Raw genomic sequence first — 18,363 nt, forward strand, 5'->3', positions numbered from 1 at the left:
CACTGATTTCTTAATAAAATTGGCCGAGGAATAACAAATTTATGGCATTTTTAAGTTTCGCAATATTTTGGTGAAGCAGTATAGAAGTAGTCCACATGATATGCAATGAGCGATTTAAAGATGTCATCTCCTAAATTATCATATGTTTTTTATTAAATGAAATTATACTTATTTAAATGAGGTTCCACAAGAATGTAAAAATATGATTGAGTTCTGATTTGATATTGAAGATATAAGTTACGATATCATTAGCTCACCTATTGTGTTTTACCAAGATGGTGTGCATTATGATTGTTTTCATGAAATAGTGCCGAATTTAAAGAGTTCATTATTTATTATCTGATTTTGATGATGAAGTTTTTAGTGTTTTACTCGTTGATTTGCTCAGATATACCATTTTCAGTCCGGGGTACCCCCATTTAACGATTGTTATGCCTTTTTATGCCATAATGTGTGTATGCGGCAAATTTCATTATTTTGCTCATTTTAATCAGATATTATTAAACTTAGTATCAACAATGAATGACACTGTCCGAAATATTTAAGGCAGGAGCTTGAACCACGGACCTTTGAACCAAATTGCTACTTTCGTGAATGTCTTTAAACCCGAATGGCATGTACACATTTTAAAGCCCAGGGGCGGTATTCTGAGGTCATTTTATCTTTAAAATATTTTATTTTATCTCTTAAAATGAAATTGGTATTCTGAGATGACATTTTATCTCTCAGATAAAATTTACAATTTTATCTTGCATATAAAATTTATTTTGCGTAACTATAGATGATACGCATCAGAACAGTGCCTGCGTAGACGATACCGATCGCGTATCTGGGTATTGCAACGCGGATGATGTGCTTGCGCCCAAGTTACTTTGAAGAAAAAAATAAAATAAACTTAAAAGAGGGTAGGGGCTATTTTATCTCCGCGACGTTGATTTCACCAATATTTCTAGGTGAATTAACCCCAAATGTTGACATAAAAATGAAGAAAAATTATATATTTATTGAGAATAACACCTTAGCGTTATTCCTGTACAATCAGAAGTATTTCATAAGACTTGTCTTGACTAATATTGTCTTTGATATGTTGCTTGAAAAAATGTGATATAGACTTCGAAAAAAAATGAGAGTATTGTCCTTTTTGTTAAAAAGAAATATCTGTAAAGACGCGCAAGCGTATAGTGCAAGCGTATTTGAAGTCGATAAATTAACGCAATCTCACCCCTTTGCCACACCTCCTGGCGGAATGGATTTCAATTGGTTTAAGAGTGACACGAGAGAGCTATAAAAGCGCGTTTCTAATTGGATATTGATTAAAAAGTAGGTGTGTCTTACATAGATAAAATGAAGATAAAATTGCTCTCAGAATACCAATTCGGAGAGATTTCAAGGGTATTTTATCTCACTGATTTTAACGGAGATAAAATATTTTATTTTATCTGAGATAAAATGGATCTCAGAATACGACCCCAGGGGCGGTATTCTGAGGTCATTTTATCTGTAAAATATTTTATTTTATCTCTTAAAATGAAATTGGTATTCTGAGATGACATTTTATCTCTCAGATAAAATTTAAAACTTGATCTTGCGTATAATTTTTTTCTTGCGTATCTATGATGATATGCAAAAGAGCAGTGGCTGCGTAGACATACCCATCGCGTATCTGGCCATTGCAACGCGGATGATGTGCTTGCGCCCAAGTTACTTTGAAGAAAAAATAAAATAAACTTAAAAGAGGGAGAGAACAACACCTTAAAGTTATTCCTGTACAATCAGGAAGCATTTCATAAGACTTTTCTTGACTAATATCGTCTTTGAAATGATGCTTTAAAAGATGCGATATAGACTTCGAAAAAAAGATGTGAGTATTGCCATTATTGTTAAAAAGAAATCTCTGTAAAGACGCGCAAGCGGCTAGTGCAATAAATTGACGCAATCTCACTCCTTCGCCACACCTCCTGGCGGAATGGATTTCCATTGGTTGAGTGATATGAGAAAGCTATAAAAGCGCGTTTCTAATTGGATATTGATTAAAAAATAGGTGTGTCTTACAGAGATAAAATGAAGATAAAATTGTTCTCAGAATACCAATTCGGAGAGATTTTAAGGGTATTTTATCTCGCTGATTTTAACGGAGATAAAATATTTTATTTTATCTGAGATAAAATGGATCTCAGAATACCACCCCAGTTTGATAAACTTATCGATAACTTTGAATGATTGTCTTCGGGGGAAAATAACCCAACCCTTACCAATCTTTCAGCAATATAGAGGCAAATATTTTGCACCTACATGGAGAAACTGGTAATGATATAAATTCCTTTAAGTCATGTACACATCTCATGTTAGCTTGACCACCGATGGGGACGGACGTACTTTAAGAGCGCTCTTGACCAATGTCGCCGCAACTACTACACAACTTACTTTCTTCATTATGACTAAGGATGTACCTGATATTTGAATTACTGTATATTCTATATCTGCTTATGGATTATTAACGGTCTTCACTTCATAAAAACTGATCTTACTACGAATAACCAGATACATTCTTCTCACTGCGTTTTCTTCGACTTATTCGTAGTCATCATGCACCCAAGTACTCGCTCTAAGACGGCTAATAAGACGCCGCCCGCCCTTCAAACATCAACCCAAGAAGCTGGCAACAACCTACCTCAGTTAACCCTAGCAGACCTTTACAAGAAAACATCAGAATCTACATCTAACCTAGGAGACAAGATTGATAAACTTTCAAACGAGGTTAGTCAAATTAATAAGAGGTTTGATGAACTTGAGGATAGCGTCGTTTTTCATACCGGGAAAATCAACGAAATCGAGAAGGAAATTATTCCCGAAGTAAAGTCGTCTCTTCAAGGGGAAATACAGAAGCTACAGGACAAAATAACGATGATGGAAATCCACAACAGGAAATCGAATTTGCTTTTCTACGGAGCTACGGAAACACGCGGAGAAGATATCTACACTGTGTTAAAGGAGATTTTCATGCATCGTGGCATACCTGCGAGGGAAGCGGATCAAATCCAGGGGTGGTATTCTGAGATCCATTTTATCTCAGATAAAATAAACTATTTTATCTCCGTTAAAATCAGCGAGATAAAATACCCTTAAAATCTCTCCGAATTGGTATTCTGAAAACAATTTTATCTCCATTTTATCTCTGTAAGACACACCTATTTTTTAATCAATATCCAATTAGAAACGCGCTTTTATAGCTTTCTCATATCAATCAACCAATGGAAATCCATTCCGCTAGGAGGTGTGGCGAAGGAGTGAGATTGCGTCAATTTATTGACTTCAATACGCTTGCACTATACGCCTGCGCGTCTTTACAGAGATTTCTTTTTAACAAAAATGGCAATACTCTCATCTTTTTTTCGAAGTCTATATCGCATCTTTTCAAGCATCATTTCAAAGACAATATTAGTCAAGAAAAGTCTTATGAAATACTTCCTGATTGTACAGGAATAACTTTAAGGTGCTGTTCTCAATGAATATATAATTTTTCTTAATTTTCATGCCAACATTTGGAGTTAATTCACCAAGAAATATTGACGAAATCAACGTCGTGGAGATAAAATAGCCCTTACCCTCTTTTAAGTTTATTTTATTTTTTTCTTCAAAGTAACTTGGGCGCAAGCACATCACCCGCGTTGCAATGGCCAGATACGCGATGGGTATGTCTACGCAGCCACTGTCATCATAGATACGCAAGATAAAATTTATGCTCAAGATAAAATTTTGAATTTTTTTCTGAGAGATAAAATGTCATCTCAGAATACCAATTTCATTTTAAGAGATAAAATAAAATATTTTAAAGATAAAATTACCTCAGAATACCGCCCCTGGTGATCAACGCCCACCGGCTACCGAGGCGCCACGCCGAAGCAAACGCAAGTAACCTTGCCCCGAACCCGATAATCGCCAGATTTGCCTTCATGGGAGATCGCGACCGTATTTTAAATTCTTTCGAACAACGTAGCCGAAGCAAAAGCGGAGCGACCCCCGAACCTCAACCCCAACCAGCAGGATCACAACGGCCGCGTATCACCGTAAGGACTGATCTACCCCCGGCACTAAAAATCCAACGTGGGAAGTTAGCTAACGAGGCTTACAAATTGCGTAAAGAAAAAGGCCTATCAACGAAAATTGTTGTGTATGAAGCTAAAGTCATCCTAAAGTGGAAGGAAAAGGGATCAGCTAACTGGAACAACTACACTGGATAAAAGTGAGTCAATTCCTAATCCGTTTTCACTTCAAACTTCATTTCAACTTCAACTGAAACACTGGAAAGATATCTTAAAAATCTTTAAGCATAAAATCTTTAAGCATCTAAAAAATTGTCTTTTTTTAACTTGATTAAAAAAGAAAACAAGAAGGAAGAAGGTTAATACTTTTGTAAATCTTCATTCTGTACCCCTAAATTATCCTGGTTTTTCTTTCAAATTACGTATATGATTACACCCCCATAAAGTAAACTTATTAATGTTAAAGAAAATCATGTTTATGGACTGCTATATTCTGTTATTTTGGAAAATTCATTTTGAAACCCAATATATGGTGAGACTACCACATATCGACCACCTCTTTTGAAACCGACCACCTTGCGCGCGTTAAAATTATTGCGTATTACAAACGATACGCGCGGGAGAGTAGGCGCAGTGTCCATAGGAACGGTAAGAATCGATTTTACGAGAAAAAAAGAAGCAACAAAAAGTAAAAATTTAGTAGAATTAATCAAAATTGTATTGACCAGACCCAATTCCCGCTGAAAAACCAAGAAATCCGATAGGAAACGGCTTTAGAACAAATATCCGTCGTCAATCGTCGAATCATGTGCCGGAGCTCGCAGTGGAAGTAGTGAGACGATCATTTAGCATGTTGACATCATAGAACTGATTTGGAAGAGTAAAAATATTTCGCCACCGCGACAAGAATCGGCCGTAAACTTAGTGTATCGCGGGTGGTCGGTTTCAAAAGACGGGTGCAAATGAGCAAATGTAAAATTGTCGTATTCGTTGTTCGTCGATATATACGCGGATTGAATCGGAGTCGCCGAGCGAAACATGGGAATCTGATCTGCTCAATTTTCTGCACAAATGAGACTAAAACTGGGTAAAATTGATGAATATTTTCGCAGATACGATGCTGAGAAGATTAGGTGGTCGATAAGGGGTAGTTCCAACCATACTTATATATTTGCATACAGAATGGAGATAAGTTGTATGTATTTTCTCTTGCCTTTACATTGAAATAATATAGGCCTACATGTACTTGCTAAAGGTAATTTTCAAAAAATCTCAGAAAATTCGTACTAGCTTAAATGTACAACCGTATAAAATGGGTAAACATCTATAAAATCATGGGTTTTTTTTCAAAATGTGGTAAAAAAAGATAGGATGAAGAAAGTCGATATTTTACATTTTCTATTGTAAAACTTCATTCTGTACCCCCAAATTACCCAGGTTTTCTGTCAGAATTATGTATTTGATTGAAACAAAAACTAAACTGATTAATACGAAAGAAAATCATGTTTATGGATTGCTATATTCTATTCTTTTGGAAATTCATTTTGAAATCCAATATACTTGTATATTTGTATACAGAATGAAGATAAGTCGTATGTATTTTCTTGTTGTCTTTACATTGATAGATTTTAAAATTTACGCTAAAAGTAATTTTTTTTTAATCTCAAACATTCGTACGAGTTTGAATGTACAACTGCATAGAATTGTTAAACATCTCAAATCATGTTTATTTCTTAAATATAATGAAAAGGAGAATAAGAATGAAGGTCGATATTTTTCCTTTTCTCTTGCAAATCTTCATTCTGTATCAACCTAATTACATGTGTTTTCTTTTAAATAATGTATTTGATTGGACCAAAAAAGTAAACTGATTAATACGAAAGAAGATCCTGTTTATGATTTCTTTCAAATTATGCACTTGATTGGACCAAAAAGTTAACTGACTAATACGAAAGAAAATCATGTTTATCTGTTTATGGATTGCTTTATTCCATTCCTTTGGAAAATTCATTTTGAAATGCAATATCCTTTTATATGTGCATACAGAATGAAAATAAGTTATATGTATTTTCTTTTGTCTTTACATTGATTGAAGACTTTAAAATTTATGCTGAAAGTATTATTTAAAAAAAATCTAAAATATTTGTACTAGTTTATGATGAAAAGAAGAATGAAGGCTGGTATTTTTTTACCTTTTCCATTGTAAATCTTCATTCTGTATCAACCTAAATAACATGAGTTTTCTTTCAAATAATGTATTTGATTGGACCAAAAAGAAAACTGATTAATACGAAAGAAGATCATGCTTATGGATTAATTGCTATTTTCTATTTTCTATTGGGAAATTCATTTTGACATCCAACATCCTTATATATTTCTATACAGAATGAAGATAAGTTGTATGTATTTTTCCTTTGTCTAACATTGAAAGAGGACTTTAAAATTTATGCTAAACTAGTACATTCGTACTAGTTTAAATGTACAACAGCATTAAATGGTTAAACATCTCAAGCGTATTTTTTTTTTTCAAATGTGATGACAAAGAGGATAAGAAGGAAGAAGGTCGATAATTTTACCTTTTCTATTGTAAATCTTCATTCTGTACCATTAAATTACCTTGCTTTTCTTTCAAATAATATATTTGATTGTACCCAAAAAAGTACAAGGAAAAATACGAAAGAATATCCTGTTTATGGATTTCTCTCTCTCTCTCTCTCTATATATATATATATATATTTTTTTTTTTGAAAATTCATTTTTCAAACTCAATATCCCAGTATATTTCCATACAGAATGAAGATAAAAATTATGTTACATGTATTTTCATATGTCCTTATATTGATAAAACCATATTAAGGCAACAAAACGAATGTACTGCTTATTTCTATTTCATTTTCTCTCACCATGATGAGCACCTACATTCTTGTAATATTCATGAATGAAGGAAATGCCAACTGCTTATTCAGAATCAATATTGTGTAATACCTGATTTAACTCTATTTTAGATCGAATATTTTAATGCAAATGAGTTATAAAGTAATAGTATCCGTTTTGTATAAAAGGAAAGAACGATACTGAATCGTTTTCTTTGCCCGCCAAATTTTTCCCGCGAAATTTTTTCCCGCGAATTTTTTCGCGGGTCATTGCAATCAATCTGCTTTGTATTGCTCATAAGTATCTATTTGAATAGGGACTTGTTCAGTTATATGCTTTCAACAACATTCTCCAGAATAAACTATTGATACTTAAAGAATCTCCAAACCCTGAATAATGCCTGTATAATTTATTATTCAAACATTCCCAGTCCCTTCATTTGTTTTTTCTGAATAAGATTCTTCTGAGTATTTTAAACTCCTAACAATCTACTCTAAAACAATCATGATAATCCATTTTAGAATAGGGAGTACCTTCATACAGGGAATTTAAAATAAACAGTGTGCTTTGATTGTTGATGCTAATGACCGTAATGGCTTTCACACTTTCTTTGTACCATCCACAAAAATTCGGACTGATACAACTTTTAGGGTCTATATGTTAATATTGTGAATACAGTATCATTGTTGAAAGAAGATTGTAACTGCAAATGATTTTTAAAGCAGATTCCATCTGGTTTCAAAACATAAAGGACTTTTTAAATAAGCACCGTGTTGTTTCATTGACCCCCAAATTCTGAATTCCTAGCCATTATTTATCTGTTTTCACTTTTGTACTGTTCAGAATAATCCTCCAGAAATTCATGAAATGACCAGAAATCTGGATCAGAATGGGGACTTGTTTCATTTTATGTTTTCAACCGAGTCTTCACAATGTTCTCTTTTGTAATAAACAAAAGTTGTTAAGCAAATAGTTCATATTATTATACTAGCAAATGCCATCTGTTCTCTTATGTGTGAAGATTCAGAATGGAAATTGAATTGTAGAAAACTGAAAACTGTCCAATCCCTAACAATTAGTTCTTATCTGTCTTGCTCAGTGTAACCTTTTCACAATTGAGACCTCCTTAATGGTGATAATTTGTAAACATCTTCAATAGTGCACCATTGAATGCATGTTACCATTTTTTGTTCAAACATTGAAATGCCTATAATATCTTTCTTTTTCGGAATGAAGTATAATGGCCAGCGATACTTTATTAAATTTCTTACAAACAATGTTTTGTATCGTTCTCTTTAACTTATCCAGAATTCTTTCGCGCTGTGCAACACCAACATTCTCATCAGTGCACTCTTGTAGATGATGACTTTGTGTTAAAATCCTAGTTGCATTCAATTATTATAATGCAACGTGTTGTCAATTACTTGTATAAGATTAATTTAAAGGCTTCAAACCCTTCAAATGCTTTTTCTTTTTGTCATGCACTCATGAAAATCGTCAGAGAAGAACAATAGGTCGTTTGTGTTGCAATTTCAGTGCCATTCTCTAATTTGTTATCTTGATAATCCTTGTTATAAACCTGTCATTTAAACGCATTTTTAAATACATGTCGATAACCTTTAGGGAGATGTCCTTACAAATTTCTGAGATCCAGGAAAGGGGATTGAACTGCCGTAGACAATCCGGCATTCTTACAACACTTATAAGTTCACAAACACTCATTGTGTTTCTTCTTTAAAGACGCTTCTTTTTCTCGCTCCCAAATCAGCTCTCTCTTTTCCTTTTCTTTAGTTTACTATTTTTCACTGCAGGTAGATACTTCCAAGGCGGTGCATTGGCCAACAGAGCCTTTCGTACTTTACAGTATATCTCTCAGTGACGATCCTGATACCTCCGTCTCTGTATCCACTTGACTGCACACACACGCACATGCACTCACTCCCAACACACATCCCTCAACATGATCAACAACACAGATGAATTCAATAATGAAAATAAATATTACACAGTAGCAGAATTTAATAACTCATTTTCGAAAACAAACAGCTTTAGCATTTTACATATCAACTCAAGAAGCCTCAACAAAAATTTTGAATATCTTCAACACTTGCTTTGTGCCATCAATTCGGTTCAATTTTCAGTTATTGGTGTCAGTGAAACCTGGTTCAATAAAAATTCTCCTCCATTATTTAATTTACCAAATTATTCTTTGATTAGAGCTGACCGTGTCCCTACATCCGTGTCCGTGTCCCTTCATCTGTGTTGTTGATCATGTTGAGGGATGTGTGTAAAAGGCAACACCACCCCCTCTCCTCCCTAGGAGAGGGGGTGGTGTTGCCTTTTACGTTTCCGACAATTTGAAATTCCGTACTCGAAATGACATAATATTTGAGCGAACTGAAACATTGTTTATTGAGATTGACATACCTAAGAGTAAAAATATTATTATTGGCTTAATATACAAACCTCCCAATGTTGAATTTGACATATTTTATCAAAATCTGGAGCAATGTCTTGATAAACTTTCTACAGAGAATAAACATATTTATTTCATGGGTGATTTTAATACAAATTTTCTGAATATAAATAATTCTAATACCGAAAGATTTCTTCAATTAACTAATTTTTATGCTTTTTCAATTCAATTCAATTCAATTTATTTACACTCTCAATAAAAACATGAACAACATACATAAGGTACATAAGTAAAACATTGTGACAACATACAAAAAACATATTTATGAGAATGAGGGGCCAACAAAAAAGAGCAGATAGCCTTATTGAGCGTTGACCCAACAACTATAAGACAAAATCAATAAATATTACAAAAAAAAGATAACATAAATGAAAACATATATTAACACATAGTAAAAACATTAACATGCTTTTTCCTCACATATAAATAAACCCACAAGAATAACTGCAGCTTCTGCGACTTTGATAGATAACATTTTTTCTAATATTCATAATGAAACAATCATCGGCGGTTTACTTTATTCAGAAGTATCAGACCATTTGCCAATATTCACGATATCCGAAACCAATTCATCTAAAAATAAATCAACAATACCTCCCCGCTATAGATTAGAAACTCCCAGAAAAATTGAATCTTTCAAACAGGACCTTTTTGAAGAAAATTGGAGTGATATTCACAATGAAAATAATGTGCATTTTGCTTATGAGAAATTTAACAATAAATTACAATATTTTTACGATAAAAATTTTCCACTTGTGAGGAAGCGTCAAAATTCCCGTGAGGCCAAAAACCCGTGGATCACAAAAGGGATTCTAAAATCAATACATACTCGAAACAGTCTTTACAAATTACATTTAAAGAAACCATCACCCATAAACGTGCAAAAATATAGGAAATATCGGAACAAACTTACAAATTTAATAAGATTATCTCGCAAGATGTATTACTCAGACAAATTAACTAAAGTTAGCGCTAATTCAAAGGCGACATGGCGGGTTATAAATGAGATTATAGGAAAAAAGACAACTGAATTACCTAAAGATGGACTAACTTTAAACGGTGATAAAATCGCAGGTAATTCCACTTATGCTTCACAATTCAACTCTTTTTTTTAGTAACATCGGCCCCCAACTAGCAAATAAGATAGGTAATTGCAACAATGCACATTTTACTGATTTTATTTCAACGCCATTCGAAAATTCTCTTTTTCTCAATCCTACCAACCCCACTGAACTCATTAATATTACGAAATCCTTAAACTCTAGTAAGTCACAAGGACATGATAGGATAAGTACATCTATGCTTAAAGAAATTATTCATGCTATTGTTGATCCTTTAACTTATATTTTTAATCAATCTATATCATCAGGTGTTTGTCCGAACCTACTCAAAATTGCAAAAGTTACCCCGATCTACAAAAAAGATGATCCTCATGAAATAAGTAATTACCGCCCAATTTCTATACTTTGTAGTATATCCAAAATCTTAGAAAAAATAATATACACACGATTGTACAATTTTTTTTAACTTGCATAATTTATTGAATCAAAATCAATATGGTTTTAGGAAAAATCACTCTACAGATTTAGCGCTAGTAAATATTTACGACAAAATTACTAAAGCGATGGCTGATAAAGAACATGTTATTGGAATATTTTTGGACCTAAGCAAAGCTTTCGATACACTTAATCACAAAATATTACTTCACAAACTACATTTATACGGAATACGTGGAAATGCACACAGATGGTTAGAAAATTATTTATCAAACAGACAACAATATGTTACATTTAATGGAATAGATTCAACCTTTAAAACTATCGAATGCGGTGTGCCTCAGGGGTCAATTTTGGGGCCGCTCCTCTTTCTATTATATGTCAATGATATATCAAATACTTCGGCCTTATTATCGTTTATCCTCTTTGCAGATGATACTAATATTTTTTATGCTCACACAGAACTAGAAACTGTAATATCTACTTTAAAAGTTGAATTATGAAAAGTATCTACTTGGTTCAAATGCAACAAATTGTCCTTAAATATAAACAAAACACATTTTATGCACTTTAAGCATTACAATACACATGCTGTTAACAATACAATAACGATAAATATTGATAACGTATCTCTACAGCAAAAACAACATTCAAAGTTTCTAGGGGTAACTATTGATGAAAATTTATCCTGGAATAATCATTTAAGCCAAGTCACAACTTCCGTGTCCAAAGGTGTTGGAATAATTTCCAAATTAAAATACATATTACCTGAAAAAACTCTTTTTTTTACTTTATAATGTTTTGGTGCTTCCTCACATATCATATTGTAATATGGTTTGGGGTAATTGTGGTAAAACGAAACTTAATCCGATTTTCTTATTACAAAAAAGAGCAGTCCGTATTTGCACAGGATCACAATATCTTGCTAGATCTAATCCTTTATTTTCTAAATTAAAAACATTAAAAATTTCAGATATAAATACATTTCATGCTGCTATATTCATGTTCAAATACAAAAAGGGATTACTTCCCCCTTCCTTTCAAAATATGTTCACCCTGAACAACACCATCCATTCTTATCCAACACGAAACTCCACAAACTTTCATTTAACAAATCCAAAACTAATAATAACACACAAATCAATTAGACATTACGGTGCGGATTTGTGGAATGATTTATCACATGACATTAAGCTATGCACATCACTTTATTCATTCAAAGCTGTTCTGAAAAAAAATACGCTGTCAAGCTATAATTTCTAAAATCTTTCTGTGTACCCAAACAACTGATAATCCCACCCCCACCCCTTGCACATGCACACTCGCACACCTGCACTTGCACTTTCACTTTTATCAACGTTATTAATCTTCTCTCAATCAAATTTCTCTTCCCTATCCACTTTTGATATATTCCCCTTTCCTTTCGAGGCCTCCATCACTTTCAAGCTCCAAGCTTAAGATGGAGGTCTCCCACATTTATATATATATATGTTCAGTAATTAAAGAAAATGTATATATAGATATAATTTTCACAGTACAGTTGATATTTTATAATGATTTATGTGCATTATTCATTATGTTTAAAAAAATATTTGCCTATTATGTAATATTGAAAAAAAAGAAATTATACTTGTATATTCTTTGTTTTTGTTTTGAAATGTGGAAATCAAATAAATCAAATCAAATCAAATCAAATCAATGTTCTGGTATCAATATTTGTAACACTGGCGTATAGATGGGGACTTGGGGCCGTGCCTGCCCCCCTAAAAAAGTATATATATATATATATATATATATATATATCGATACAAAAATAGGAGAAAAAAAAAAGCAAAGCAATCCCCAAAAGCATAAAATGGTAAAAATATTATGTAAAAACCTTTTACAAAATGAGATTAAAATTTGTGCTTTCTCGCTTTAACGGTTCTACAGTACCTTTGGACATACTTGCCTAATGTCATGTAAGTCCCTACAGATCACTGTCATCAGACTCATAATCATCATAGTCATCAAGAACCGTCCATTCTTTCCTCTTAAAGATTCGAATCTCTTTACCAATAATGACGGCCACAAGGTCATTGCCGTAATTCGCCATAACCTGCCCTTTATTGACTTCTACGCCATCGAGCTTTTCGAAGATGAACTCGAGGACACGCCCATCATCCAAAGAATGCTTGGTGAGTGTGACGCTACAGCTGCCCCAGGAGGCGGACAGAACGTAGAGGGCGTCACTCTCCGTGCACGAGATGGCCAAGTACATCACTAAAGGTTCCTTGACTTCATGCTGGATTCTCCCGTCTTCATCAGTGATTACAACCCCTTTCTTGTCCTCTCGAAGAAACGCCAACTGACCGGTCTTAGCCACCGCAACACGTGCAACCCCGAAAGGAACTTGGAAGCTATCACTTTCTTTCTGAATTCTGGCGCTTGTTGGGTTTCCAAGCCCAGATAAATTTGGTTTGTGTCGGTTTACTGTTGCAGATCGCAATGAAAATGCGTTAAGACATGCGTTTTGTATCTTCTCATTTGTTGGTGGTGAAGTTTTGGAGGTTTTCTTACGGGCTCCCGCAACTTGATTTCGTACAGCAGGTGACTTCAAACCTGAAAATGATAGTTTTTTTTCAAAGGCAAAATAAGAACAAATATTTATGAAGAAAATACTTCGGAGGGACTTAGCAGAATCTTCAACGAATAGCAATGTTTTTTTTTTTTTTACAAATATAATTTTGTATATCTTCTCCTTCCTAATTCATTATTGTAATCTTTTTATCCATTTTCATGATTTATCTATTATCTTGTATCTACTATAAATCTTTTTTCTTTTTTCTTATTACTATTATTAATTATTGATATTATTATTATTATTATCATGAGTGTCACCATCATCATAGTAAATAATACCCATATTGATATAATCATTACATTAATAACATTAACATTGTTATAAAGAACATCGATGATTTATGTGTCCGATTTCTTTTCTGTCATCCTACAAATTTAGGACCTTTAACTCAAGGGGGGGGGGGGCTTTAGATCACTTGTTTTCTTAATGAGCCTGAGTGTTCGATCTGAACCATGCACGGTTCAACTTTATCTTTAAAGGAAAAAAAAGGTATTTTGTTTATATCTGACAGGGGAGTGAACGTACTCAGTGTCGGGCTTTTGGTTAGAGGGGTTGCTCCTGGTGATGGCTCGGCGGCCAGAGAGTTAGGAGATGTTGGATGTATGGTGGAGCCCCGGAAACGTGAAGTTGATTCGTTGATCCTGTGCAATGGTTTAGGTATTTTAGCAGTGGAAGGGAACACCTGTGGCATTTTCCCCAAACAGTTGTTCTCCACAATTATGATTCTTCCTGAGCAATCGGTCGTCATCATTTCTTTGTCAGCTGACCAACATGGCGGCGTAACTGATCTCATCTGTTCAAAGGAAGAGAAACAGCCATGATCTCCTTTGATTTCAGAAATTCGTGCCATCCGTATTCCCATTAAGTCCACATTGTCTCGGAATGATAAATATACCGCCTGGTCTCTAAACGAAACAGCTACCCCTGCTACAGATCGGTTGTTCTGGACACTAAGAAGTCTGGCATCCCAGCGACCTCTCCCATCAAGCGGTCTTTTGTAAAGGTTTTGTTTAGTTTGCAGGATGATGTGGTCATTATTGCAGAAAATTCGTACGGGGGAAGAATTTGGGTTCAGTTTGATTGCAGATTTGACTTGCCAGACTCCAGATAAAAAGACATCAGCATAGGAGTTCATTGTCAATGCAAGATGATGACTCTGTATCGAAGTGCCTTCCAGTGCTAAGAATTCATCTTTAGCAGCCACTATGCTTTCCTCGGCTAAGAGTTTCTCAATTTTGTCGATCAGCTCATCTGGAAAAGCACTAAACTCGGGTGCTTCATTTCCTTCTGTGATATTATCTGCTTCTGATATCATACGACTGATATTCTCTACTTCCTTTGTAGTATTCTCTCTGCTGATCTGGACATTTCTTTTGAATGCCTTTTCAAACCTTCCTACTTTTGACAACAGTTGTTCTTCTGCTTCGTTTAGATACGTGGTTGCTGCAAGCTTGGCAACAACAACACTTTCTCGCATCTCTTGAAATTTATTCGCGGCACTAACTCTCCCTTTCACGTCAGCCGCATTAATATTCCTTTCAATCGCTTCTTTTCGCTGCTGACATCTGGCCCGAAGACGTCCTACCTTCTCTTGCATACTGGTGTACACTTGCTGTACCGTTGTGCAGTCATGGCCACCTTTAGTGCTATGTTCAAGGGCAACACAGTCTCTACATACGCGTGTTTTGCAAGTTTTGCAGAAGTAGTTCTTCAACTCGAAGTCATGTTTGCCACACTTGTATTTGCCGACCTTCTTAGAGTCCTCCAGAAGTTCTAACTTCACCTTCCCGTTTTGGATATCCGAGAGAAGAACAGTGCGATGGTTACGAAACTTCAGTTTCATCCTTTGGTGTGATTCTGAACAGGATCGGCAGATCAACTGAAAGCAATCTCTGCAGTAGGTAACCAGTGAAGATTCCGTATCTCCACAACTGTCACATCCTTTTTGACTTGAGTTCATTTTAGCCTTCAGTGTTTCAATCATCTTACATACAAGTAAGTTTGATTCAAAGCCGGACACACCCTGTTCTGGAAGGGAAGATGTTTTCCGGCACATCGGACATTTTAACTGCCGCGATCCCATCATTTCACTTTGAGATTTAAGAACCATTTCCAAACATTTCTCACAGAATGAATGGTCACACGAACTTAGTCGTTTTGGACTGGTCAGAACCTGCATACAGACCGCACAAAATAGTTCCTTTTCAAGCTTTTCTACTGAATTCGCTGCCGCCATTATGTCAATCTTCCGAGACACTAATTGGTGGTTTAAAATTATCAATGTTTCTACAAAATGAAGACCTTTAAAAAATTGGACGAAAATGGTCTCGCTCCAAATAGTTTGGCACTGAAAATACCAGTTCAATATCACTGCATGAGTATATATATGAAATATATGCCATTGTTTTGTGGGGATTCCCCGCACTGTTCGTCAATGTATGTAGGCATGATATTTCCCTAGACGTGGGATGAGGAACAATCATCTTGTTTTTGTTTTTTTTATCGTTTTGGAATAATGGTTCTCATGAAATACTGAAAACATGACAAAGTTACCATATCAAAATGCAGCCTACTATTCAAATTGGAAGAATTAATGACATCCTCATGCACTCGGTCGCAGTAGTATTTTCTTTGTAAAGATAAATTATATCAATGATTGGCTTGCTTTAGGCTACGGGGTTCGAAACAATATTGCAAAAGAAAATAATGTTATGATTGTTACCATGTTTATTACTACCATGACGACTATGATATGAACATACCACCCTTTACATATCTCAAACTTGCGTGTCACACAGGGAAATGTAGACATTGAGGAAACGAAGTCAACATAATACTTATTGTCCTTTGCACGGGCTCACCGTGCAAAGTCTTTGCTCATTGTACAAATTTTCTTCTCCAATTGATTTTTCGGGCGATGAGAATAGCGCCTAGAAAGGGGAATGATTAGTTATGAATTATAATCATGAATTTATTATAAATTTGTAGGTTTAGACTGCACGCTCAGAGTAAACGCAACCCGTCTTGTGGTGCAGGCACCGGGATTTTTGGTGTAGTTTAGGGCAAGAAGAGGGCAATAGTAATGATTATTGGGAGCAGCTCTATAGGGCGGACAAAAGCAATCCAATGTTCCACAAAATCAAGTCCGAATCTTTTAATGACTTGTGGTCTGAGCATTACCTCTGGAAATATTTTAGAGCGTGATTACACGCGAAGCGAGGAAAATTGTTTTGTTTTTAACTTGAAGAGAGAAAATTTAAGTGGAAAATAATGAACAGGTAAAAAAAAATCAATTTTATCCATCCTAATTAATAACATGGTGTAAATTTTGATAATCAGGTATGGCGAAAATGGGGGTTTGTGACACCTATACCATCTACAATGATTCCCTGTAGCTTGTCCTTGAGGGAGCGGAGCTCAATCATGTCAAGAGCGAAAATATTTGCTAATTTTAACTTAGTATTATGGAGCAGTACTAAACCTATAACATCATGAACATGGGGAAAATTAAGAGCGAGAGGGCATTTTTCAATCTTCTGATGACATCAAACTTAAAAAGAAGAGTATCAATGAGTTAAATCCAATCTTTTGCTAGGCTTGTATCTACTTTTAAGGAAAAAGGTAGCCTTTTGTCGAAGAAGAGATCTGACCGGCGAATCTCTTTGGTGAACTCGAGATCAGGCGTTCATCTCACCCGGGTTTGAGCGATAATTCTTTTCTTGATATTTATACGCATTATTATCAGAAACGGTCTATAAAATTCAAGGAAAGGTGATAGGTCGAATGTCACTGAGTGGGAGTCAACCTTAATTTTGGAAGCGCCTTGTAAGTTGATTTAACCTGATTATTACCAATTTTGAGCCGATACTGTTTCTTCATATATATCTTAGAGTGATTGACAACGTTTAGGAGCAATTTTGAATCATGGCTAACAATAAAACTAAGAAGAAAACTAAGTCTCGAAACCAAAGTGAGGCCTTAGAAGAAGTAATCGAAGTTGCAGCCGAGTCCTCGTCCGAAGATCCCCCGGACCGACTGCTGACACATAGAGGCTTATTGCCAAATGAAATCGCTGGTCAACGAACCGTAAAAGAGCGCTTAAATTCAAATTCTCCCGCCGATATCAGAACAATGATCGCCGATGAAGTAAGGAATGCTTTTATTTCTGAACCCGTTCTAAACACGATCGTTGATGCTGTCTACAATAGAATCTACAAAAAGCTTGCCGACGAGCTTCATGCTTCCTTTCAACTGGAACTCGGAAGAACAGAGCGACACATGGATGCCCTTGCAACGACCTCTGACCTCCTTGGTAAGAAGATCAAAGAACTTCAATCGTCCGTCGAAGAGCAGGAGCAATACTCACGTCGCCAGTGCCTTCGAATCTACGGGCTGCCAGAGAACCGCAACGAAGACACCGACGACCTCGTTATTGCACTACACTAGCTGGAAAGATGAACATCTTGATTGGAAAGCAGGACATCGATCGGAGTCATCGAATTCATCTGAGACGTGAGAGTCAACGACAAGCTTCATCATCTCAACCGATTCGCCCGAAACCGTTGATCGTCAAGTTCTCGCGCTACAATGCTCGGCGATTGATGTACGGAGCGAAGTCGCGACTTAAAGGCACTGGCGTTGTCATCAGAGAAGACTTACGGCGACTCGGCTTAGATTTTAATTTTGTTTATGACTGGCTTGTATGTAATAAATTGTCATTGAATATTTTGAAAACAAAATTTGTGATTTTCAGAAATAAGCAAAATAAAAGATTAGACTACTCTAGTGTTAAACTGTTTCTGAACAGGTCCGAAATAGAACAATGTTCTACTTTCACATACCTGGGCGTAC

General features: G+C 35.2%; 1 protein-coding gene across 1 annotated transcript; it reads right to left on the bottom strand.

The window, feature by feature from the left end:
* Positions 1–9,243: 9,243 nt before the first annotated feature.
* LOC129258639 (uncharacterized) lies at positions 9,244–15,658 on the bottom strand. The gene is made up of 2 exons (XM_064098818.1): positions 14,038–15,658; positions 9,244–13,490 (listed from the first exon to the last, which is right to left on the bottom strand). The coding sequence occupies exons 1-2, from the start codon at positions 15,620–15,622 to the stop codon at positions 12,859–12,861; spliced, it is 2,217 nt and encodes a 738-aa protein (XP_063954888.1). The 5' UTR covers positions 15,623–15,658; the 3' UTR covers positions 9,244–12,858.
* Positions 15,659–18,363: the final 2,705 nt, after the last annotated feature.

This window comes from Lytechinus pictus, chromosome 4, assembly GCF_037042905.1.
Source record: "Lytechinus pictus isolate F3 Inbred chromosome 4, Lp3.0, whole genome shotgun sequence".
NCBI classification, from domain to species: Eukaryota; Metazoa; Echinodermata; class Echinoidea; order Temnopleuroida; family Toxopneustidae; genus Lytechinus; species Lytechinus pictus.

Excerpts from the sequence above, each read along its gene's own strand:
- LOC129258639 (XM_064098818.1), bottom strand. The coding sequence starts at position 15,622 with ATGGTTCTTAAATCTCAAAGTGAAATGATGGGATCGCGGCAGTTAAAA. Across the intron at positions 13,491-14,037 it reads AACCAAAAGCCCGACACTGA|GTTTGAAGTCACCTGCTGTA; the intron begins GTACGTTCACTC and ends TATCATTTTCAG.